This window comes from Pinus tabuliformis, chromosome J (assembly GCF_031772625.1).
Source record: "Pinus tabuliformis cultivar Carrire ecotype Pingquan chromosome J, CPIR1, whole genome shotgun sequence".
Classification (NCBI taxonomy): domain Eukaryota; kingdom Viridiplantae; phylum Streptophyta; class Pinopsida; order Pinales; family Pinaceae; genus Pinus; species Pinus tabuliformis.
Genome location: NC_142295.1, coordinates 271,695,027 through 271,718,933, shown reverse-complemented (window position 1 = coordinate 271,718,933; position 23,907 = coordinate 271,695,027). Strand labels below are relative to the sequence as shown.

General features: G+C 38.1%; 1 protein-coding gene across 1 annotated transcript; it reads right to left on the bottom strand.

Moving 5' to 3' along the window:
- Window positions 1-2,781: 2,781 nt before the first annotated feature.
- Window positions 2,782-22,532, bottom strand: LOC149226825 (histone-lysine N-methyltransferase). The gene is made up of 3 exons (XM_089377614.1): window positions 22,319-22,532; window positions 3,381-3,449; window positions 2,782-3,138 (listed from the first exon to the last, which is right to left on the bottom strand). The coding sequence occupies exons 1-3, from the start codon at window positions 22,529-22,531 to the stop codon at window positions 2,965-2,967; spliced, it is 456 nt and encodes a 151-aa protein (XP_089233740.1). The 5' UTR covers window position 22,532; the 3' UTR covers window positions 2,782-2,964.
- Window positions 22,533-23,907: the final 1,375 nt, after the last annotated feature.

Sequence of the window (23,907 nt, the reverse complement as noted above, 5' to 3'; positions counted from 1 at the left end):
ACGAGTCTAGTAGAGAACACAAGTTACACAACAGACTAATGCGTTTATCTTCGTCTGAAATTTTAATATCAACAGATAACAACTGACTTACCATTGTATTGAACGCATTTAGATGCTCTGTCGCAGAGTCTCCATCCTTCATCCTTAGGTTATACAACTTTTTCCGCAGGAACGGTTCGTTCACCAGGGACTTAGATTGATACAAAGTCCCTAACTTGTCTTACAAAGCCTTTGTCGTAGCTTCTTGCAATACATTCAACAATATTGAATCTAAGAGATACAATCGTATTGTGCTCTTTGCCTTCCAATCTAACTTAGCCCAGTCTTCTATTAACATTCCTATTAGTGTTGTAGTTGGATCTACAACAATCCCCTAATCTTTGTCCACCAACAGATCCTCCATCTTGAGCTTCCATAGCTCAAAACTCTGTCCGTTGAATTTCTCGATCTCTATCTTTCCATTGTTCGCCATCTCCTTTCACCGCGAGAATCGATCTCACAGATCTCCCACTATAACAGGGTCTACCATAGGCCCGAGCAAAACCCCTCAGTCGCAAAGGTGCCCCCTTGAAGACGAAATAACTCTGATACCAAATGTAGGTTTTAACCTTGTATAGAAATTGCCTGCAAATGAATTCTTAAAAACAGGAAAAAAAATATATACAATGGTGAAAATATATAAACAAAAAAAAATAATAATAATAACAATAATATATATATATATACATACATACACAAAAATTTCTCCTGGAACCCAAAACTAGGAAAACCAAATTGATTTTTCATTATATTCCTTTCAATGTTACAATACATTATATACATGTCGAAGCATTCATAAACCCCAATCCATTAACCCTAGATTAGAACATAACCATAGTTCCCTTGACCCGATATACAAAATACCATGGGCAAAACCATGTGCAAAAACTATGTGTGAAACCATGGGTGGGTTCGCCCACAATCCTTGGGTCCACCACCCATCCTTGGGTTTGCCCAACTAGCGTGTGGCTACCCGTGGAAAGAATATAACACATACCCAACACATCTACACTGTTGCAAGGATTGCAACAAACACCTAGTCTACAACTCGGAAAGCTCATAGTGCTCACTGATTCCAGTCCTATCATCCAACATATGGTCCACCAGACACTGCCTAAATACATACACTTGGCCTCCATTATATCTAGAGTTTGACAAATATGCACAAGATTTGATTGTTGGAGTGACATCACATCCTCTGTGAACACAACTCCCTCGCATACACAAAGGCAAACAAATCCTCCAAAGAAAAATAGGGGTTCCCTAATGATAACAAATCAACGTCATGATAGTTCAATCCCTTGATTGCAAATGCATCGGCAAGTGGAGCATCATACGACGCAACCCTTGCATGAATACAGGACAAGGACGAACAATCTCAGACCCCCTGCCTTATGCCACACACTCACTGCATCTGTTATTATGATCACCCTGTGATGGATCCCATGAAGCAAGGTGGTATAAATTTGCAAGAGGCTTCTAGATCCACCACCTTTCAACCCTCAGCTGGTTCCCTTGTAAAATCCTGGAACATTGGCACAAGGCCCGACTTTTGCTCATGGCTAGTGGATGACCCTCACCTTCTTCCTGGTGCAATTTGCAATTCTGAGTCAGACCAATGTTGCATGACTCGTACTCGTATAAGACTCCGCAAAATTTCCCTCAATTTCCCCTTTCCCTCCACATGATCTCCAAAAAGAAATTAGAAAATCAAAAATCAAAAAATCAAAATTTGAGGGTCTCCACGGGTCTTATGTGGGTCATATACGATTCTTCACGGGTTCAATGCGGGTAGCCGAGTTTTATGTGCTTTTTGGCAGGTACAGGTAGAAACCGCGAGGTCTAAGAAAGTGACCCATCTCGCTATAAAACCCGTCAAGACCCGCAGGTACTCTTGGGTCTTATAAGAGTCGTGCTACACCGAGTCAGGCCCTCTTGCAATTGTGGCAATAAAGGATTTTTAGAAGCTCCAGGAAAAGGCAGGCTCTCCAACACCATGAAGCCACCATCAGTGTTCTCATATCTGCTCTGCAATCTCATTTAACCGACTCCAGCAAACACAAACCCAGTGGCCAACTCGAAGCTGAGATCATTTTGGGGATCCTGCAGCAGCAAGAAGTCGAATGGAAATGTTGGAGGCATTGGTTTCGAAGATGTGCAAGCCTAGTGCAACATTCAACAGGTTAGAAGTTGAGATAGCACCAGCCCTAGCAGAGCAGTAGCAGCTCAGCACTCATCTCTCTCCTAAGTCGCCGGTCGACACTTGCCTGCAGCCAATCATGTGACCTTCAGGGGCAATGAAGGAAAATGGTGACAGCTCATTATCAACAGCAAACAAAGATCCCCCCGATTTCTCTCAGATGGGCTATGTTATATTTTGAAGACTTAGTTCGTAGATACCTCAGGTATACAGCTATAAGTAGAACCGCCTTGCCACCTCATTTTGTAAAACAAAGACAAATTACCCAGCACCATCCTTCTTATAGTCTTAGGCTGCATTTTTGTAATAGTTTGAACCCTAGTTATAAAGGGACATGCTCTGGCTTCAATAATGCACAACACCAAGGCATGCAACCACTTTTGTTCTACTGCTGTAAGCTCTTGCTTCAGCCCTTTTAATTAATACAAATTCCTCAATGTATGTTTACAAAGAAAAAAAAAACTGTAGAAAAAAACCTACGAAATGACTCCTGCTCTAAAAGCATAAAGAAAAGCAAAGTAAGTTCATGTTGAACAACAGAGTTTTGTTTCTTTGAACTAATAATTAGAAACCATTTAATTGGATGTTCATCATTTTGTATTTCAAGAGTAGTTTGCCTTGTGAACAACATTCTTGTACTCATAGGGATTCAATCTTACCCCAATACTCTGCAGAAGCTTGTACTGAAATGTGTCATAGCATTAAGCTTCTATACAAAGAGATGTTCAGTTTCTAATACCGGCTCCTTTATTTATTATTTTATCAGTTGGAATCCTTGACAATGCACTCTCTCCCCTTTTTAGCAAGGCTTCAAGGGCCTCCACCTTCTCTGAAATCTCCCCAAATTTTACATGAGTTGATTGAACCAACATATCTGCTGCTTTCAGTCCTGTACATAACTGCAAAGACATATGGAGATAGATTGGAAACTTCAAGCAAAGGAAAAACAGATATTACAACACTTCTGTGGATAAAGGACTGACACTGTGATCAGCACTCCTATTAATTCAAGAACCATAAACAAAGCCATTGAACACTCAAATGTATCTGTAGCATTGAAAAGTAATTTTACATGATAAGGCAGTAGAATTGCAAGCTTGAATAAATAAAAGGCAATGTTCTTAATTGTTAAAACTGTTACCTTCAGTGTCAGGCCTATCCACGAGTGTCCAGAGTTTGTCAATGCCTTCATCAAATCGTTATAATTACTCTGAATGCAAGACACAAATGCCTCTTAATTCTTCCCAAATATTTCTGAATAGATGAAGCATACCTAACAAATACATTTACATAGAAACACCAAAATGTATTTGAGGAAAAAACTCCTACAGGGGGTTTGTAACGACCTATTTATAAAAGTAATATTAAATAAATTTTAGTAAATAAATTATATCAATCAATTAATAAAATAATAAAAAGAAACTAATGATAAAGTATTTTAATATAAGTCTAACCTTTATATTAAAATAAAAATTCAGAAAAAGAAAAGTTGATCCAAAAAAATCAATATACCCTTTTTAAAAAGAAATGTATATGACACAACATGGGAAGGGTGTCACGAGGAAATGAAGTGGTGGGTGCTGGGGGAAGGACGGCCACCGCCAAGAATCAGTTTATAAACCAGAAGGAAGATTTTGCGAGAGGGCGGGGGGAATTGGAAGGAAGAAGGAAGAACGAAGGGGATACTGAAGAAGTAAACTTGAGTTACCTGCGGAAGTTGAGCTGGTTGTTCTGAGGTTTCTGGGCACAGGGGAACAGTTTGCTTCAACTGAGAAGCTTACTAGACTGAGTAGCAAGGTTCTGCTCAGTATGGCTGGGTGGTTTCGGTCTTTTGGTAAAAAGAAGCAAACTGGAGGAGTTCTGAAACATTTTCATCCGCAGCGGACCAAGTAAGTACTTATCATCGAATCAAGCAATTAGTCATATGAAGTTTTGCATAAACTTAGAACAGAAATTTTCTTAAAAGTTTCATACTCTGTTTAGAATAGATTAACTCTTTAAAAACTCCTTACAATATTTACAGTTCAGTAAATCTTTATAGTTGCAGAAATGTTTCTTTACATCAGCTCAGTCCTTACAAGGTTGTAACTTTACGGGATGCCTAAAGCAGTTGCAGATAAGCTAAAGATTGGAGAAGTTGATTACAAACAACAGATATCAACACAAGCTCAGATATGATATTTTGGATTTTGCAGTCCTTCGGGATAAATGACCATAATGAGATACTTATTAGCACTACTAAGTGTTTAAAACACTATCGTATGTACTAAGCTATGACCATAGCAGTCAAAGACAGACTGAATATGTGTTGTCTTGAAATGGAATTTGCTAATCTAGAAAAATTGGTAACAATAATCTATGGAGAGTAAACAAATGTTAAGTCGTACTTTATGTCAACTAATATGAGAGCTTGAGTCAGAATACCTCTTCTTCTCTCATGCATTCAATGGCGCTTTTCGCATGAAAGTATTTATTTTTCCATCAGATCATCAAAACAGAAGCTTAGAAACAGTACAAGTAACAAGCAGACATATTTCCGAAAACATAATCCATTTGGGGATTCTGGTACTCCAAAAGGCCTACTTCATTTGGAAAAAGCTCACTCCTAATACTATAGATTATAAAGTTCTTGCCATTAAAATTCCCTGCAAGCAGGAAACCGGAAATCCTATTGTAAAATGTTTCACAACTAGACAGCTAGCACCCAAATGGTTAAATTATACTTATTAATTTTTGTTGCTTACCCTCTGCTCGGGAATAAAGCTATAAACAAATACAGGACCTTGACCTTCTGCAAAACAAGATATAATTCTCAATCCTAGCTACGAGGTAAATTGGATCAGAGATAATGTTTTGTATACCCTGTCCTTTTGTTTGGAACCTAAGATCCCAAAAGGGTATCGGTGACCCACAGGTATGAAAGAACCTGTGAAAGATAGTTGCACAGGTCAACATGAAGATCCCAGAGATACAATATATTTTTTAATATTACCATTTCTTCTCTCTGCGTATATGCAAATTAATACAGATGTAATTTGTATTTTGTCCAAGCATCAACTATGTAAAATAGATCATGAAGCAAGTTCTGGGGGAGGGGCCCTAATTTCAATTTCTAAGAGGTCTCCATAATGCAGGAATTGAAGGAGTTTTTAATAGGTGTTCTTTTGTGAGATTTCTGCCTTGGCTACTGCTTTATCCCTATAGCTGTAAAGAATACTTTTAAAAGAAATGTGAAGGCTGCCCTTGTGGAGCCTAGGAAGACTGCAATATGCAGGCATAGACAGAGCACAAGAGTGCTTCAAGACAATACAGGGTCCATGATAGCCATTTAAGGCAGTCAAATGCATATTCTGATTTCCAACTTGAAATATCAAATAAAATTATGTAAAATATATGCCACATAAAATGCTCAGTTAGGAATGGTATTACTATGCACCTAAGTACTTGATGTCATTATTTATTTCTTTAAATGACCATAGATTTGCACCCATGAACTAAGTAATAGGAAGAACTTAGAAGTTCACCAAAGAAAGATATGTGGCTGGATTGCCCTCAGATGGAAAAATCAATTGCACAGGTCAACATGAAGATCCCAGAGATACAATATATTTTTTAATATTACCATTTTCTTCTCTCTGCGTATATGTAAATTAATACAGATGTAATTTGTATTTTTTCCAAACATCTACTATGTAAAATAGATCATGACGCAAGTTCTGGGGGAGCAGCCCTAATTTCAATTTCTAAGAAGTCTCTATAATGCAGGAATTGAAGGAGCTTTTAATATGTGTTCTTTTGTGAGATTTCTGCCTCAGCTACTGCTTTATCCCTACAGCTGTAAAGAATACTTTTAACAGAAATGTGAAGGCTGCACTTGTGGAGCCTAGTAAGACTACAATATGCAGGCATAGACAGAGCACGACACTGCTTCAAGACAATACAGGGTCCATGCTAGCCATTTAAGGCAGTCAAATGCATATTCTGATTTCACACTTGAAATATCAAATAAAAGTACGTAAATATATGCCACATAAAATGCTCAGTTAGGAATGGTATTACTATGCACCTAAGTACTTGATGTCATTATTTATTTATCTTTAAATGACCATAGATTTGCACCCATGAACTAAGTAATAGGAAGAGTTTATTAATCTCTGGAATTGTCCCTCAATAACGGGGTTGTGAGACATGCATACGGGTTGTTGTTCAATAATTTAATTCAGGAGATTTGTAATTCAGAAGTTCGGAAGTGGAATCTAAGAACTCAAAAATTCAGCGCAAAAGCTACACCTTTACGAGAGTTGCAAGGAAGCTTGATGGAGCCCTAATTGGTTCAAGCAAAGTTTGTAAAGGAGATAAATCTAAAGAAAGTTTTAGCTAGATGTTTTTGCTTGTACTATAAACCCTGAGAGGGGGTGTTAAGAGTATAAGGTTTGCTTGATGTAATAAAGTCACAGTCATGTAAGTGACTAATAAATTAATATTTTAATAAGAAAGTAACATGAGAGGGGGTGTAATATTCCTACCGTAAGTCCCGTAAAAACTTAATATATTTACAAGTGAAGATATTACGAATTTAATGAGTGACAAAAATTGGTTAAATTAAAAGGTTCTTGATAACCACCCTTCTCATTCACTGTAGATCTATTGTAATATCCACTCGACATGTATAAAAACATTGTTAACGAAGAGTTGCAATCAAGAGTTAGTAAAGGTGTGGTTGGTTCATATGTTTCTTGGTTGATACATCATTTTCTTGGAGAGGAGGCAATTAATTGCCGCTCGATAAGGGGGACGCTTTTTCTGAATACACATTGGTTGCAGCACCTCAATGGAGGGGTAATTTGTGTTGCAAGTAAAATTTTCCATGCAGTGGTTGAAGCTAAGGGATTCCACCACCTTATTTTCACTCAAATCGGCTCTTCAACAGTTCTACAGTATCCCGCTTCTCGAGTCATCGTGCTCTTCTGGCATTTTTCAATTTCTTTGAAGAGAGCACATTGAAGATTTGACAAGGGATGAATTATGTTGAAACCATGAACTTTGATAAGAGGGCTTAAGGTTTTATAATCACATTCCTCAAGTTGTGGTGTTGAAATATGCGGGTTTCGTGCTCTGCACTCTGTTGCCCATGACAATGTTGTGTATTATTGCTATTCGAATTGCACGGTTATTTCAGTGACTAGTGCAGTGTTTTCTCCACGAGGAACTTGGGATTTTCAAATACTAGTCTCTCTTAGCAACAATAGATTTACGCAAGTACCATGAGTTTTATCAAACTTTCATGTAATAATACCAAAATATGCAAAGGAGACTCAAGGCAATCGTCGATTGAACCTCCCGAGGAAACATTGTTCAATGAGATTTGAACTAGTGGTGTAAATAAAAGCCAAGGATTGACCGTGGCCACCTGTTCCTCACCATGCACAAGCAAGGCCAAACTACACCAATAGATAAGTAACAATGTATTTTGGTTAAAAGAATAAATAATTCTTGTGGGGTTATTTGAAAAAGAACGCATTGTTTGGTGCTAAATTCCTTGAAGAGGAATATGTGTCTATTTTTGATAGATTTCTTGAAAGATGATGTATTATGATTGTTTCTTTTTAGAACAAGTATATGAATTTGCATACATGGAGAGAATGGCTATTAAGTTAAGTTTTCTTGTGGAGAAAGAAAATATGTATATATATGTACGAGAGTAATGGTTGATTGTGATAGTTTCTTCAAAATGAAAGATATTTTTGCATGCATGGAAGAATAACGGTTGGGATACATTTCTTGGAAAGAAAATATGTTTCTGCATGCAGAAAAAGAATAGTTATTATGGTAGTTACTTGGAAAGAAATACGTATTGCATGCAAGAAAAGCACTGTTATTGTGTCAAAATCCTTGGAAAAGAACAAGTAGTTGCATGCAAGAAATAATAACTATTATGTTAGTTTTATTTTCGTATAAAGTATGTATTTGCACGTACCATAGCTATTGTGAATAGCTCTCTTTTTCGAAAAGAACATGTGTTTGCATGCACAAGAATAGTATCTATTATGTTGGCTTCCTTTTGGAAAAGAACATGCATTTGCATGCATAAGAATAATATCTATTGGTACGGGAAGACCTAGCCTATGCGCTCTGCTGCTCTCTGTTGTCACCACCTCTTGTTGCTGCCCTTCCAATGGCCCTTGAGGAGGGGGAGGCTCCCCCTCTGCCTCTCTCTGACTACTCTGTCAACACCACCTTTCAATCCTTGGTGGCTTTCCTTCCCAAGCACCCGCGGTCGTCTGTTGCTACGTCAAAGTTCGTTAAGAGGAATGATGAAATTAAAAATGTCTCCCTGTTTGACGATGCGTGTCGCACCTCTCTTGCCTATGCTGAGCATGCCCTGATAGGGAAATTTACTGGAATGTTACCCTCCCCGAGGTCGATGGAAATTTGGATAGGTAAAACTTAGAAGCCAATGATGAAAGGGGAGATTGCTTTGTCTATAATATGCAATGAGTTTTTCATTTTCCTATTCGAAATAAAAGAAGATAGAGATGTAGTGTTTCGAAATGGGCCTTATTTCTTTGGCTCTAGAGGTATGTATCTGAATAAGTGGACGTTGGATTTCAATCTAGACGAGGACATTCCCACTGCTATTCCAGTGTGGGTCAAGCTCCCTTGGCTTCCTATTTCCTGTTGGAGTGACGACTGTCTCAGAGCTATCCGCAATGGGTTGGGGAAATATCTGGACAAATCTAAACCCAAAGGCTCCCAATATGCTTGTGTTAAAATCTGTGTAGAAGTTGACTTGGAAAAAGGTTTGTCGGTCGAAAACAACCTAAAATTGGGAGAATGGAAGCATAGACAAATCCTAGACTACGAACAAATTCCATTCAAATGCAGACATTGTCATGACTACGGTCATTTTGCAAGAGATTGCTCCAAAGCTAGGAAAAATAAAAGTTTGGATAACCCTTCTCCCTAGTAGGAGCAGTAGCATAAACCAAAAAAACAAGGTCTGAAAGGAAAAGGATCATTCCAAAAGCTCCAAGAAACAAAAGGTAATCACATAGTACCTTCCACTTCGAATCCTTTTGATGTTCTTAGTGCCTTAAATGTTGAGAAGGATGCTCGTCTCGAACAAGAAGAAGAAAGAAGCAAGAATGAGGAATTGGCAGTCGAGGATGGTGAAATAGTGGCAAAGAGAAATCCAAATAATGCAAGGCTTGAAGCCTCTCCCTCCAAGGTGGCTCTAGCTCCTAACCCTCCCTGTGAACATCCAAGCAGTGTAAACAAGGATATAGAAAGAGTCATTACTTGTCACATGACTCAACACTTATCCTCGGCAGAAGACTGTAGCAGCCAAGAAACAAGAAGCCCAAAGAAAAAAGGCAGACCAAAACAGAAGGAAATACGAGAAAAAGAAGTTGAATTGAATAAAAATTGGGAAACCAACCAGTCATTACAAAAATTCTCAAAGGGAAAGTATCAAAAAATAAGGAAGGAAAGGATTGGGGATTCACTCAAACCACTTCCAATAAAAAAAAAGTAATATCTTGGGATATCAGGGGGCTAGGAAACCCTGCTAAAAACCTAGCAGTGAAAGATATAATAAAACAAGCATCTTCGATGGTGATTTTTCTTCAAGAAACAAAGTTAGAGGAACTTGGGGCATTCAAGCAGCTGAAATTTCTGAAATTTTCTGGAAAGAATGCTCTGGGATTGTTCAATCATCCAGAGGGGCTTCTAGAGGATTGGGTATTTTCTGGTCAAATAAGAACTTCTCCCTTGTGGAAGAAATAAAGACGAAATCCTAGGTGATGGCTCTTTTGGAGGTAAGAGAAACGAGAGAACAAATCCCTTTCATAAATATTTATGCTCTTGTGCTATACAGTGAAAAGTCTGAATTCTGGGACTCTTTAGAAGTTATTAAAGAGAGGAACCAGCATCCAAATAGTGTGATGGGAGGTGACTTTAACATTGTCCTAAACACTACAAAAAAAAGACAAACTATGGTTAGGGATCCGTTTAGAGACAAAATGGAGGAGATAATAGATAGTTGGGATATGATGGATATTAAACCTAAGTTTGGGAAATACATGTGGTCTAACAGATGGACAGGAGACCATTATATAGCAACCCGCTTGGACCACTTCCTGATTCACAGCAGCTGGCTATTTAAAGGTCTTGAATGTTCATCGACAATAGAAGCTCAAGGAGACTCAGATCATCGCCCTATTATGATTAAAATGGAGAAAGTTGAAAATCTTGGGCCGCTGCTATTCAAGTTCAACGCAGATTGGGGCCTCTCAAAAGAGGTCAGGGATCTGGTGAAGAGGGCTTGGATGTCACCTGTTCAGGGCTCTCCAAATTTTGTATGGGAATCCAAGCTAAAGAACGTAAAAAAGGATTTGAGAAAATGGTTGAAAGAGAATTACCAACCTCTAGGAAAAAAAGGCGAGACAAAGTACAAGAACTTGACGAGCACTACAAGCTGATGGAGGAAGCACCAATAGAATATAAACACGTTCAACAGGAAAAGAACCTTTCCAAACGGATTTACTCCTTAAGTTGACAAGAAGAAAACGTGTGGAGACTAAAATCTCGTAGTTTATGGTTAAAAGTTGGTTACTCCAATACTTCCTTCTTTCATAAACATGTTGAATATAAACACGTTGAACAGGAAAAGAACCTTTCCAAACGGATTTACTCCTTAAGTTGACAAGAAGAAAATGTGTGGAGACTAAAATCTTGTGGTTTATGGTTAAAAGTTGGGTACTCCAATACTTCCTTCTTTCATAAACATGTTAAATCTCGGGAGAATCGAAATAGAATAAGTGAAATCACACCTGAAGGAACACAGAAGGTCAGCACCTTTGTGGAAATCAAGAACGGGACCTTTTCTTTCTTCAAATCCCTTCTTAGTAAAGAGCATATACCTCTTGACAGGGCAATGGAATTCCTTTAGGCAATGCCACAGGTGATCTCTCCTTCTGCTAATCAATTTCTTTTAGACGAAATAAAGGAAGAAGAAGTTTGAAAAGCGGTCTGGTCCTTGGAGCTTGAGAAAGCACCTGGACCCGATGGTTTCTCCATTTGCTTTTATCGGTTATATTGGAATATTATAAAAAAGGATCTCATCAAAATGTTGAACCACAACAGAGTCAAAAAGAAGAACGGAGGGAGCACAAATTTATCCTTTCTTGCCTTAATTCTTAATTCCCAAGGAAGCCAATTCCTCAAAATTTTCTAGATTCCACCTTATTTCACTATGTAATTCTTCCTATAAAATCCTGACTAAAATAATCGCCAACAAGATTAAGCCCTTGCTTTCTTCCTTCATCTCTGAGAATCAAGGAGGGTTTATGCAATAGCGAAACATTCTTGATAATATCATTTTGGTTCAGGAAGCAATCCATTCGAGTAAAGAAGCGGGAGAAGCTGGAATGGTTATCAAACTGGATATGGAAAATGCGTTTGATCGGGTAAATCATTCCTTTCTTTTCCTTGTTATGGAAAAATTAGGTTTCAGCAATGAATTTATTTTATGGATTAATGCTTGCATTGGTTCCTCTTGGATCTCTCCTTTGATAAATGGTAGGCCAGCCCCCTTTTTTGCTGCCTCCAGATGACTTCGACAAGGTTGTCCTCTGGTGCCTCTGTTATACATAATAATGGTTGAAGCGCTGAGTTGGAATCTTGAGGTTGCAAGGCTGGATGGATCTCTCCCTGGGTTAAGCATTGCAAGAAATGTTCGAGAAATAAATCACTCTCAGTTTGCTGATGATACTCTCTTGCTTGGAGGTGCCTCCTTAGCGATAGCCTCAAGATTCAAAAAAAAATTGGACTATTATCTTCTTCTATCTAGAGGATTGATAAACAAATTGAAATTTCAATTGATTGGATGGAATTGCCCAGGGGCAACGTTGATTGCAATTGCTTGTTAGTTGGGATTTTCTGTGGATATTAATCAAAACTCCTTCTCTTATCTTGGAATTCCAATCCCATTTAATTAGGCCAAATGGGAGGATTGGGAATCAATCTTTCAGAAAATTAAGAAAAGAATTCATTCTTAGGGAGTTGGGTGGCTAAATCTTGCAAGGAGAGTTACTCTCATCAAATCGGTTCTCTCCTCCCTTTCAATGTATATGGGAGCCGGATTATTAGCTCCAAAAAATATAAATCATAGAATAAGCAGTTTAATTCGGAAGTTCCTTTGGAAAGGAGGAAAAAGTAATGACCATAAATTTCACCTGGTCAGCCGAAATTGGTAAGACAACCAAAGAACTTAGGAGGATTAGCAATCAAGGATCCTAAATTCATGAATTTGGCTCTTGGGGCAAAATTGGTATGGAGGCTTCTTTCAGACTCTAATGAGTGGTGGAAAAAGGCTTTCACAAGAAAGTATTTCCACAAAAATCGTCTTCTTAGACCTGAAGGAGAATCATGGGAGGGAAAAGGATAAAAAAATTGGAGACTATATAAAGCATTGATGCCATTTATGTTGGAACACCTAGGTTAGCAACCGAGTAATGGGAAACGTAGCCACCTTTGGAAAGCTCGCTCTCCCTTGCCTGATCTTGTCTCCAGACAAGGGTTTGTAGAATTCTCCAATTGGATGGAAGAGCATGGATATATTCGTCTTGGTGAAAATCCAATTGGGATGATCAAGGAATCTGGAGTGGGTGGAAGTCTTTGGATCTGCCCAATCATTTGTTGAATCATTGGCAATCCATGATTCTACATCTGAAGGGGTTTGCGCCAATTGTCACCAGTAAATTGGACAATCGGATTTGGCAGGGAGGTAAGTGTAAAATATATTCAGTTAAGGAGGGATATGCTCTTCTCATTAAGAACCTATCCACCCCTCCTTCAAAAATCTGGGGAATGATTTGGAATAGGGATGGGCTTCCTAAGGTCAACATTTTTTGTTGGGAAATGGTTCATGAGAAAATCCTCACAGTTGAAAATCTAAGGAAAAGGAATATCCAAGGCCCCTCTCGCTGTGTGCTCTGTGGTAGAGAGGAGGAATCTATTAAGCATCTTTTTTGCCAATGTCCCTTCTCTATGGAAACTTGGAAGTTTGCTCTTTCGCCCTTGGTTCAATTTCTCTCAATTCCTGAGGAGTGGAATGAGATTTTTATCCATTGGAAATATAAATACCCTAGCCCAAAGAATACAAATTCCCTCTTAATGTGATGTTGGATGGTGGTTCCTAAATACCTTTGCTAGTTGATTTGGCTTTGCCGAAACCAAGCGATCTTCCAGGAAAAGCGATATTCTCCAGAATCTGCTACAATCAAAGGAATGATGCTTCTTTTTGGGGTGATATCCTCCAGGGGATGAGGACCCAGATTTGAAGGAATTGAACAATATAGAAAAAGAGTGGCTCAGAATTCCTAATTCCAATTCCCAAGTTATTAGTTCAAAACCTCATAAAGTTCCTCCTTATTGTATCAGACTGAATGGGGATTCCTTCGAAGAATGGCAAAGAAATATAGGACAAGTTCAACTCTATTTTGATGGTGCTTCGAAAGGTAACCCCGGGGAGGCTAGAGCGGGAGGGGTGCTTTTTAACCTCGAAGAAAAATCTGAAATAAAGTTCACTTGGGGACTTGGGAAAGCCTCGAACAATCAAGCTGAAGTGCTCTCACTCTGGCAAAGCCTGAAGATCAGCATCTCTAAAGGCATTAGGAAATTGATCATTATAGGTGATTCAATGGTGGTTATCCAAAAATGTATAAGTCTTTCCAGGAATGAACACCTTCTTGACTCAGAAACCTCTCCATTGATCATAAGGATAATGTATCTTCTCAGAAAACCTAAGTTGCAGGAAACGCAAGTATAGAGGGCGTTTCTGCCCGGAAACGAAACAGAAACGCGTTTCGGCGTATCGTACGGCCTGGAAACGCGTTTCCGGCCGTACGGGCACGTTTCCCGAAATGGAAACGTGCCCGTACGGCCGGAAACGCGTTTCCAGGCCGTACGGGCCCCGTTTCCCCAAAAAAATGACTTGTTTTTAAAAAAAAAAAAAAAATCTAATTAGTTTTTAAATTTTTTTAGGGTTTCTAAGTTGTTCTAGAAACCATTTCTAAAGTTATAAAAGAGCAGTGCCTCTCATTCTCTCATCACACTATTCAGCAAGGAGTTTCTCTTGGAGATTGGCAGTTGTTTCAGTAGCTGGTGTTTTGAGCAGTGAGCAAAGTAGATTTCAGCAGCGGGAGAAAGAGATTTCAGCAGCAAGAGAAGAAGATTTCAGCAGGAGATTTCTGTAGCAGCAGATTTGGCTCAGCTACAGCCATATTTCTCTTCTCTTTTCTGGCATTTCCGGGTAGTTTCAACCACAGAAAATTAATTTGGGTAAGCCACATTCATTTTGTTAGTTTTTTCTTACTATTTCTTCAATTTTTCTAGGGTTTATGCAGCTAAATTGCTGAAAAACGTTTTTTATTTATAGATTTGTTTTTTAAATTTATTTTTGCAGCAGATTTGGCTCAGCTACAGCCATATTTCTCCTCTTTTCTGGCATTTTAGGGTAGATTCAGCCACAGAAAATTAATTTGGGTAAGCCACATTCATTTCTTAGTTTTTTTCTTACTATTTCTTTAATTTTTCTAGGGTTTATACAGCCAAAAATATGAAAAACGTTTTTATTATTTACAGATTTGTTTTTTTAATTTATTTTTGCAGCAATGGCTTCCAGCCAAAGTGCAGCTGCAACTTCAAGCCCTAGGGCCAACCCAAGGGCTGAATATTATCCTCTTTGGAGGCATGTGACGAAGCTTCAAAAATGTGGAGGTGGTGGCTCATGGGAATGGCGATGCACTCTTTGCAATAATACGTACAAGGGCTCCTACCCAAGAGTGAAGGCGCATCTGTTGCATGGAGGAGGACAGGGGATTCTGGGTTGCACAAAAACATCAGATCCGTTGGTAAGGAGGGCATATCAAAGAGAGCAAGATGAGGCGGATGGTACTAAGAGAAGGCATGATGAGCATACTCAGGCTACATCTAACATTAAGCCAAGGATTGTAGTTGAAGCAAGAAAGAGGAGAGCTGGTCACACTCAAGAACATGAACAAGCAGCACCCAAACATACCAGAGGCTCAGGGGCATCCCAATCAGTTCAGGATAGCAGAATTGCTAGATTGGTGAATGTGCAAGCAAGAGAAGAAGCTGATTCCAGAGTGGCCAGGTGCATTTATGCATGTGGTATCCCATTCAATGTTGTTCGCTCTCCTTACTGGCAAGATATGATAAGGGCAGTTAACAAAGCTCCTCAAGGGTACAAGGGGCCCAACTATGAGAAAGTCAGAACCCAGCTTCTCAAAAATGAGAAGGAACTTGTGGAGGACGTTTTAGCTCCAATTCGTTCTTCCTGGAGTAGCTCTGGGGTTACCATAGTCTCAGATGGTTGGATAGATATGAGGCGCAGACCATTGATAAATATCATTGCCACTTCCCCCAAAGGAGCAATGTTTATCAAGGCAGAAGACAGCTCAGGAGAGGTGAAAGATGCACAGTTCATTGCTGATGTTATTATAAAAGCTATTGAACAAATAGGGGCTAACAGGGTGGTGCAAGTTATCACGGATAATGCACCAGTTTGCAAAGCTGCAGGTTTAATTATTGAGGGGAGGTATGACCACATCTTTTGGACACCATGCATTGTCCATAATCTGAATCTGATCTTAGAGGAGATCGACAACAAAGTTTCCTGGATAAAGGAAGTCACAGGGGAAGCAAGGGAGATTATCAAATTCATCACCAACCACCACCAGTCTCAGGCCATATTTCGAGAGTACTCCAAATTGGAGTTGTTAAAAGTTGCTGAGACAAGATATGCCTCAAACTTCGTGATGTTGCGCCGCCTTGTTGAGGTTAAGCATGCATTAGTTTCTATGGTGGTGAGTCAACTTTGGATTGAGTGGAGACAAGCAGATTCAGAGCGGGGATCTATGGTGCGTAGATTGTGCCTTGATGAGGATTGGTGGAGCAAGGTAGATTTCTTGCTAAAGTTCACAACCCCTGCATTTGAGCTTCTCCGGAGTGCTGACACTGACCAACCTTTCTTGGGAGAGGTATATGATGGCATGGATTCCATGGTTGAGAAAACTATGGAAATCATTTCGCAGGAGTCTCCACAACTTCTGTTTGTTGATGATCATTTTGCTGGTTTGATCAAGAAAATCATTGTTGACAGGTGGAACAATTTCAATACACCATTGCACACTTTAGCACATGCTTTGAACCCCAAATTTTATGATGAGGAGCTTATTGCTAAAAGCAATGGGAAGAGGAAGGCACCCCATAAGGATAGAGAGGTGGCTACTGGGGTGAAAAAAGCACTAATGAGAATGTTTCCTTCTCATCTACATAGGGAGGTAAAGGAGGAATTTGGCAGTTTTGCTGCAGGAATAGATGATTATGCAGATATATCAGCTTTGGAGGAGAGAAGCACCATGAATCCAGTTAGGTGGTGGATTTGTCATGGAGCAAATGGTGTACATTTGCAAAGCCTTGCCATTCGTATTCTTTCACAAGTGGCAAGCTCTTCATCAGCAGAAAGGAATTGGAGCACTTATGGTTTTATTCATTCTGTGAAGCGCAATAGGTTGGGCTCACAGAAAGCAGAGGATCTTGTTTATGTGCACTCCAACCTTCGCCTTGCATCTCGTAGGGGTCCAGAATACAACAGTGGTCCTTCTAAAGAATGGGATGTGGATGCAGAAAATCCTGATTTGGATCTCTCTCTTGCTGCCCTGAATATTGAGGACGATTCTGGAAGTGGAATTGGTGCATCATCTTCTTCAGCACCACCATCCACGGTTGAGCATTCTGCTGCTTCTATTTTTGATGAGGATTGTTATGATGAGGATTAGTCTTTTGTGACTTGTCTCTATAGTTCTTGCAGCCTTATAGTCTTTATTGTACTTGCAGCCTCATATACTAATATAAATAAAGGCTAATTTTGGATTTTCCAGTTCCTATATTTTTATTTTCATTATGTGATGACTCATGAGTAAATGTGATGTAAATTTAATCTTAATGTTAAAATGTTTAAGTAAATGTATCATTAATGCTTTATGATTGCACATATATATATTAATAATTTTTAAATGTTTTTAATATATATATATATATATATATATATATATATATATATATTCGCGTTTCCCCGTTTCCAAAATTTGGGGAGGTGGCGTTTCGTTTCGCTTCCCCGTTTCGTTTCGCTTCCGCGTTTCCCCGTTTCGTGCAACTTAGCAGAAAACTAGAAGATTACAAAAAAATTCATGTCAAAAGAGAAAATAACCATTTGGCGGATATCCAAGCCAATAAGGGAGTGGAATTAGAGCAAGGAACCTTACTCATTGATCAACATAGTTTTACATGTCATGTCCCTTAATTAAAACATTAATCGTAATCCATATGGATCACAGCTGGAGCATGGGAATTAACGAGGATCAGCAGATAATTAAATATGATAACATTATGAGGATACGAAGGAGTTCCTCGGGAGAGGACGACGATAGATGGACATTAAAGAACAGGTGGGTGCGGGGGAGTAAGGTGGCCATGTTACAAGACAAGTGGGCTCTCTGCCCTTGGTTAATAAATGGGACTTCAGGTGAGAGCAATCTCAGTACCATCGCAGTTCGAGTCGATAGGAAATTGGCGATGATGGAGAGGGTGGAAGGTGGCTTGGCTATGGTGTAGAAAAGAAATGCATTTACGCTTGATAAGATGGGAGGGAAATTCAGTAAGGAGCAGGAGATTATATATAGTAGTTGGCTGAAGCAACTCAACCATAGAATTATTCTGGTGCAGGGGAGAATTGCAAAAAAGATGGCTTCTACGAGTAATGGAAGAGGGAACGATGCAGAGGAGCTCGAGCGCAGCAGGAGTGTTGCGGAATTGGTTGATAGCTCATGCAAGCAGGTTGTTAAGGAGATTGTCAAGGATATTAACGAAAACATGGTTGTTGTGTTTTCCCAGCTATTTGGTCTTGGGAAGGACATGGAGTTGATTCAAAAGTCAATGGAACACCTGAATACTGGTGTATTGAATCTGAAACATAAAGTTGATAATATTGAATTGCGAGTGGAGTCGGCTACTGTGGGGGTTCTGAAGGAGGTATTCGGGCTCTGTGATGGCTCTGCTCCAATGGCAGAGGGAAACGATAATGTTGCAAGCCGAGAACTGGAACCTGGTGTAGGGAGGAGCGCAGAACTGGGCATGCCATCTGAGGCGGCTCAAGAGGAATTTGAGCCTGGAAGTCACAGGTAGCCATTTTTTACAAAATTATAGTTTTATGTTTTGTCAGATAGTAAAGTACTGTGGAGTTTTTTGGAAAATCTATAGTCTGAAAGATGTAAAGAATATATATAGGAATAAGATAGGTAGCAATAGGGTCTCTTTGGTTATGTATCTGCACAAATCTGAGACAAAGTTCTCCATGATTGTAAGGGACCTAGCCCGTTTCCAGCGTTATTAATGAAAAATACCTGTTCTTTTTTTTTTAAAGAATAATATCTCTTGGACTTTTTTTGGAAAAGAATACATAATTGCATGCACAAAGATAATAGTTGGGTGGCTAGTTTCTTTTGAATAAGTTTATATAATTACATGCACAAAGATCATAGCTAAGGTGCTAGTATCCTTTAAGAGAATATGGGCAGTGGTAGTGGCTTTTCTTTGGAAAATAATGTGAGGCGAGGTGAATAATAGTTAATGTGGTATTTATCTTGGAGATATTTTCCCTCTTCTTATGCAAAGAGAGGGTAATAACCATGGAGGTTCTTTAATATTATCGTGTTTCCCTTCTCATGATACATGTGAAGTAGGGACAAGTGAGCATGTCTTGGTAATCTCTATGTATTTTACCTTACACATGCGAATTATGGATGGGCAGACATGTGTCATAACCATACACGTCTAAACAAATAGACATACTTTGATAATTGTGTGCTTTTAATTCATGCATGTGCAGTGTTGTTAAAAAAGGCATGTCATGATATTTTGTTTACAGATTATTTATGCACATGAAAAGATGTTTGAAACATCACTAGTAAAGATTATTTATTGATTAATATTTTATCTAATCATGATATCAAAGTTTGTTGATGGTAGCAATGGCAAGGAAGGATGGTGACTTATGCAAAGGATAGATTATGTTTAACATTATGGCAGGCAAAGAACTAGTGGTTCATGCAGATTGATGGAATGCAACTACTGGATAATCCACTAATGGGAAGATCCAGGCCCAAATACATAATGTTCAAGGATTTGTGGGTAAATCCGTGATGAATGTAATAGCTTCTAGCTAGTTATGCTATATTTAAGATGATACTTCTTTGTAATAATCTATGACAATGGTCAAGGGATGAACTCCCTTATAGCCATTGAGTGAGGGGTGAACACCCTCATGAGCATTGAATAAAATTAAACGTTGTTGGTTTCCCCTACGGGGTTTCCAAGGTATATCGGTGTTTAATGATATGTTTGCCTATTGTGCAATTCTAATGATGTTGTTTCCTTGTGTAACATTAGCACTTACATCATCAAACATGTGGTTAACTAGCTTAATGGAATGAATAATAAAAATGATGTAAATTAACAACAAAAAGCTTATGTTATTAAATTTATACTGCAACAATGGTTGTTATGTTATGTGACATACTATTCCATTCCTAAAGTTTACTTTATGTAATGATGATGATGTTATCCAATGGTCAGTTAAGAAATATGAATAGTAAATTCGTATTATTACATGTTGGTAAATTGCATAAAAAATTTATAATCCTCTGTATTTTTACACGAGGTTACCGAGGGATGTTACAAGGGGTGTTAAGAGTATAAGTTTACTTTATGTAATGATGATGATGTTATCCAATGGTCAGTTAAGAAATATGAATAGTAAATTCGTATTATTACATGTTGGTAAATTGCATAAAAAATTTATAATCCTCTGTATTTTTACACGAGGTTACCGAGGGATGTTACAAGGGGTGTTAAGAGTATAAGTCTTGCTTGATGTAATAAAGTCACACTCATTAAGTGAGTGTGAAATTAATATTTAAATAAGAAAGTAACATAACGTTAGCACAAGTACCTAGCCACTGACATAAAAAGTGATCAACCCCATTGTATCAATCAACTTCATTCTAATAAAAGCATTTTGTTACATAATTCCATTAAGTCCATTTCTCATCATGTTTGCAAGCTTTCTTGTGTATTTGAAAAATAACACTTTTGCTCCTCCTATTCTGTTGTTACAGGACAAGACTCGACTCTGCTCTTTGTAAATCTGTCTTGTAACTTAATAGAAGTTCCCCTCTTATCCCAAGAACATATTGTTTGAAGCTTCTCGCATCTAGGGATGACTTAAGAGGTAAGGCAACTGAAATTTGGAGTGTGTTTACACTTGAACTCAAATCCAAACTTCAAAGAAAGGTTGGGCCTTTCATGCACATGATACTAGATTAAGAGGTTTGAAATGTTCAAATTGGGCTTAGTTTCATCTACTATACCTATGCCAGAATGTCAGTAAACTATCACTTCAAATTGCATAACAAAGGGCCAATTTGGCTAAAAAGTTATGAGTTTCAATCCCCTTGGTGCCACTGCATGGATGCATCTCCTACAGGAAAAAAGAAATGGGATTCTAATAATGTTGGCACCTTGTAGAACAACCCAGTTTGGTGTTTGGTTAAGGATCCATATCCAGATATATGTGTATCCTAGCTGTATCATATCCTTATATTCTAAAAAATTGTTATATCTATTTCAGATACCATATCTATATCTGTTCTTGTTTTGGACAAGAAAAAAAAAATGAGCCTCTAATATCATGGGTAGCTTGTGGAACACCCCAATTCGGTGTTTGGGTTAAAGATATATGTGTGTGAGAGATGCATTCTAGCCGTATCACATCCTGGTATTATTTGTATCTGTTTCAGATATTTTATCTGTATTTGTTCTCATTTTTATATGGGAAAAAGAGAATGAGGTTAACCTGCGGAACAGCCCAATTTGGTGTTTTGGTTAAGTATCCATATGAACAGGTAAAAGGTTCTAGAGTTCCAAACCCTAGGCTCTGTTGCATTGTTACATCTCCATATATACGAAAGCAACAATGAGGTTCTAACGAGGTGGCTACCTTCTGGAACACCCTGCTTGGTGTCACTTAAAGATCTATATGCAGAGGTGAAATGTTCTTAGCTCCAATCCCCTCAGTGCTGCCGCATCGTTACATCCCTCTATACAGGAGAAAGAAGAATGAATTCGAATGTGGGTGCCTAGCGGAACACCTCGGTTTTGTGCTTTCATTAAGGATCGTTATGTAAAGGTTCTGAGCTACTAGCACAAATATAATGTGGTTGATTTTAGGTTGTTGATTTGGAAAGAAAACTAAAGAATATTCTTTAGCAACAAATCATAGCCATTCCGAATTCTGCTACTAACACAACCAAATATAATGTGCTTGATTTTGTGCTGCTGATTTGAAAAGAGATATTCTACAGGAGGAAATCACAGTTATCAGAGTATTTTAGCTCGAGTGGTTTGATGAACAAATATGTATATCTGGTGTAAGTTCGATGAATAAATATTTATATTTGGTGTAATAGTGGCAGCGAATCTTTTGAAATGACTGATTAAAAAAAGGGAACACAAACAAACAAAAAATCACAGCCATTCCTCCATTAATTTGCCTCAAAGCCCTATTAATCCAGGTTCTTCGTATAACAATTAGCTAGATACAGATTGCGAGTATGTAAAGCCAACCACCAAGGATCAATTCTCCGCCAAAGATGCGAATAAGCGGTTGAACTAGGTTCAAACGCGGTGAAAATTTGGCGAACCTGTACTCTGCAGTCGCGGCACCTTAACCCAACAGCTAAAAATGGGGTCCAAACGCATTTAAATTCATTATAATAACAACTGGCAGCAGTAAGTCACCATTATTATGCCTAAAGCCAAATGAACGGAGGTTTTATAACCCTATCAGAGCATATCAAGCATGAGATTTCATAACCCTGTGGTTCTAAAATTCTCGAAAAAAAAAACGCACATACTTACAGAGAGCTCAAACTTTACCTCAAAAATTGAATGTAAACTCCCTGTCAATTCTTGTGGCTGTGAGCCCGTTGAAGTTGGGCGTTGATTAGAATCATCATAGTCGTCATCGTCGTCCCGTGATAGATCACTGAGCAAATCTTCCACGCGGAGTAAAGGACCTCCTAGACTTCCGACCATTGCTTCGCTTTGGGTATTCGAAATTATCTCAGCTCGAATATAACATTGCTTCATAAACTGGTTATATATAAAAGTGTCAATGATTTCTTGAGTGTCCAAAAAAATATCGGCCACCTCAGCGTCCAAAACAAAATATTTGCCACCTCATGCTCCTCTTATTAACTTGATGGTTGATTTTGATTTACTGCAAGGTCATTTGCAAGGTTAATTGTGATGTATGACATGGTAATTTTTAATGATTAATTAGTTGTTAAGCTGTTTATATATATAATATTTTTTAATTAAGTCTTCAGAACATAATTCACCTATAATATTTGTAAGTTTTAATATACCTTGTATTAATATATTCTTTCTTAATATATTAAATACAAATATTCTTATTCTGTGTTAAGAAGATAAATGATCACCATTAACAACAAATTCTCTTTTAACCAGAGAAATTAAATGTTATTAATAATAATAATTTAGTGAAAGCATCACTATGAAAAGAGTGACTGGAAAATGGTGTTTTTATTTATAAATAAAATTATCAAATCATAATTAACAAAAAAAAATTATGTAAATTAAAGTTTTAACTTAATTATATATATATATATATATTCTTAATTGCTTCTAATTAGTGAAAAGAAGATAAAGCTAAATTGCTTATAAGTGAAACTAATATATCCATGAGCTAGTTGAAACATTCTAATTATGTAATCATCACCTAAGTATGAGCAAGAACATGATGCTTAGCACATCTCTCATCAATTTTAAAGACGATGATAGGGTTTATTTCTTTCATAGGCATGTCATAATGTTGATGAATCAAAAGGTCTAATTTCAAGGACTTGAATTATGGACTAGGAATGAATCTAGGGTTGAGTCCAAAATTAAAGCCCTAGTTGCAACATTTATTATAATTGTCTCTCGTGGAGCTCACTTGAGCCTACAACTACAAACTTTCATGCATGACATAAGATAGTAATGGGTTAATCAAATGGTCACCCTACCATTTAATACTTTTATTTTGGCTATTGTGCAAGGATATTTTGAGCACAAAGATGCCTATCATGGTTACTCCCAAGACCCCATGGAAGCTCATCACAAATGCAATATGCAAGGCATTGAAATCCTTTTAATGAAACTCTTGTTGATATTCATGATTCTTGGTACTTTTAAGTTTATTTTTGGGGGGAAATCCCAACAAAATATGTGATTAGAGCTTGAGCCAAAGAGGCTTGGGGACATTATGGATGGATTTGTAACATTTGCAGCTTTTCTTTCCTGGGGAAAACATTGTAGGGAAATTGATAAGCACTTCCTTACATTTCATGGATGGTACCTAGTGCAATCCATCGACATTGATTAAATTGTTTGACCAATAGGGACATCAAGTGTGATACACAACAAAGGTAACTAGCTCAAGGGGTCAAATTGCGACCATCTAC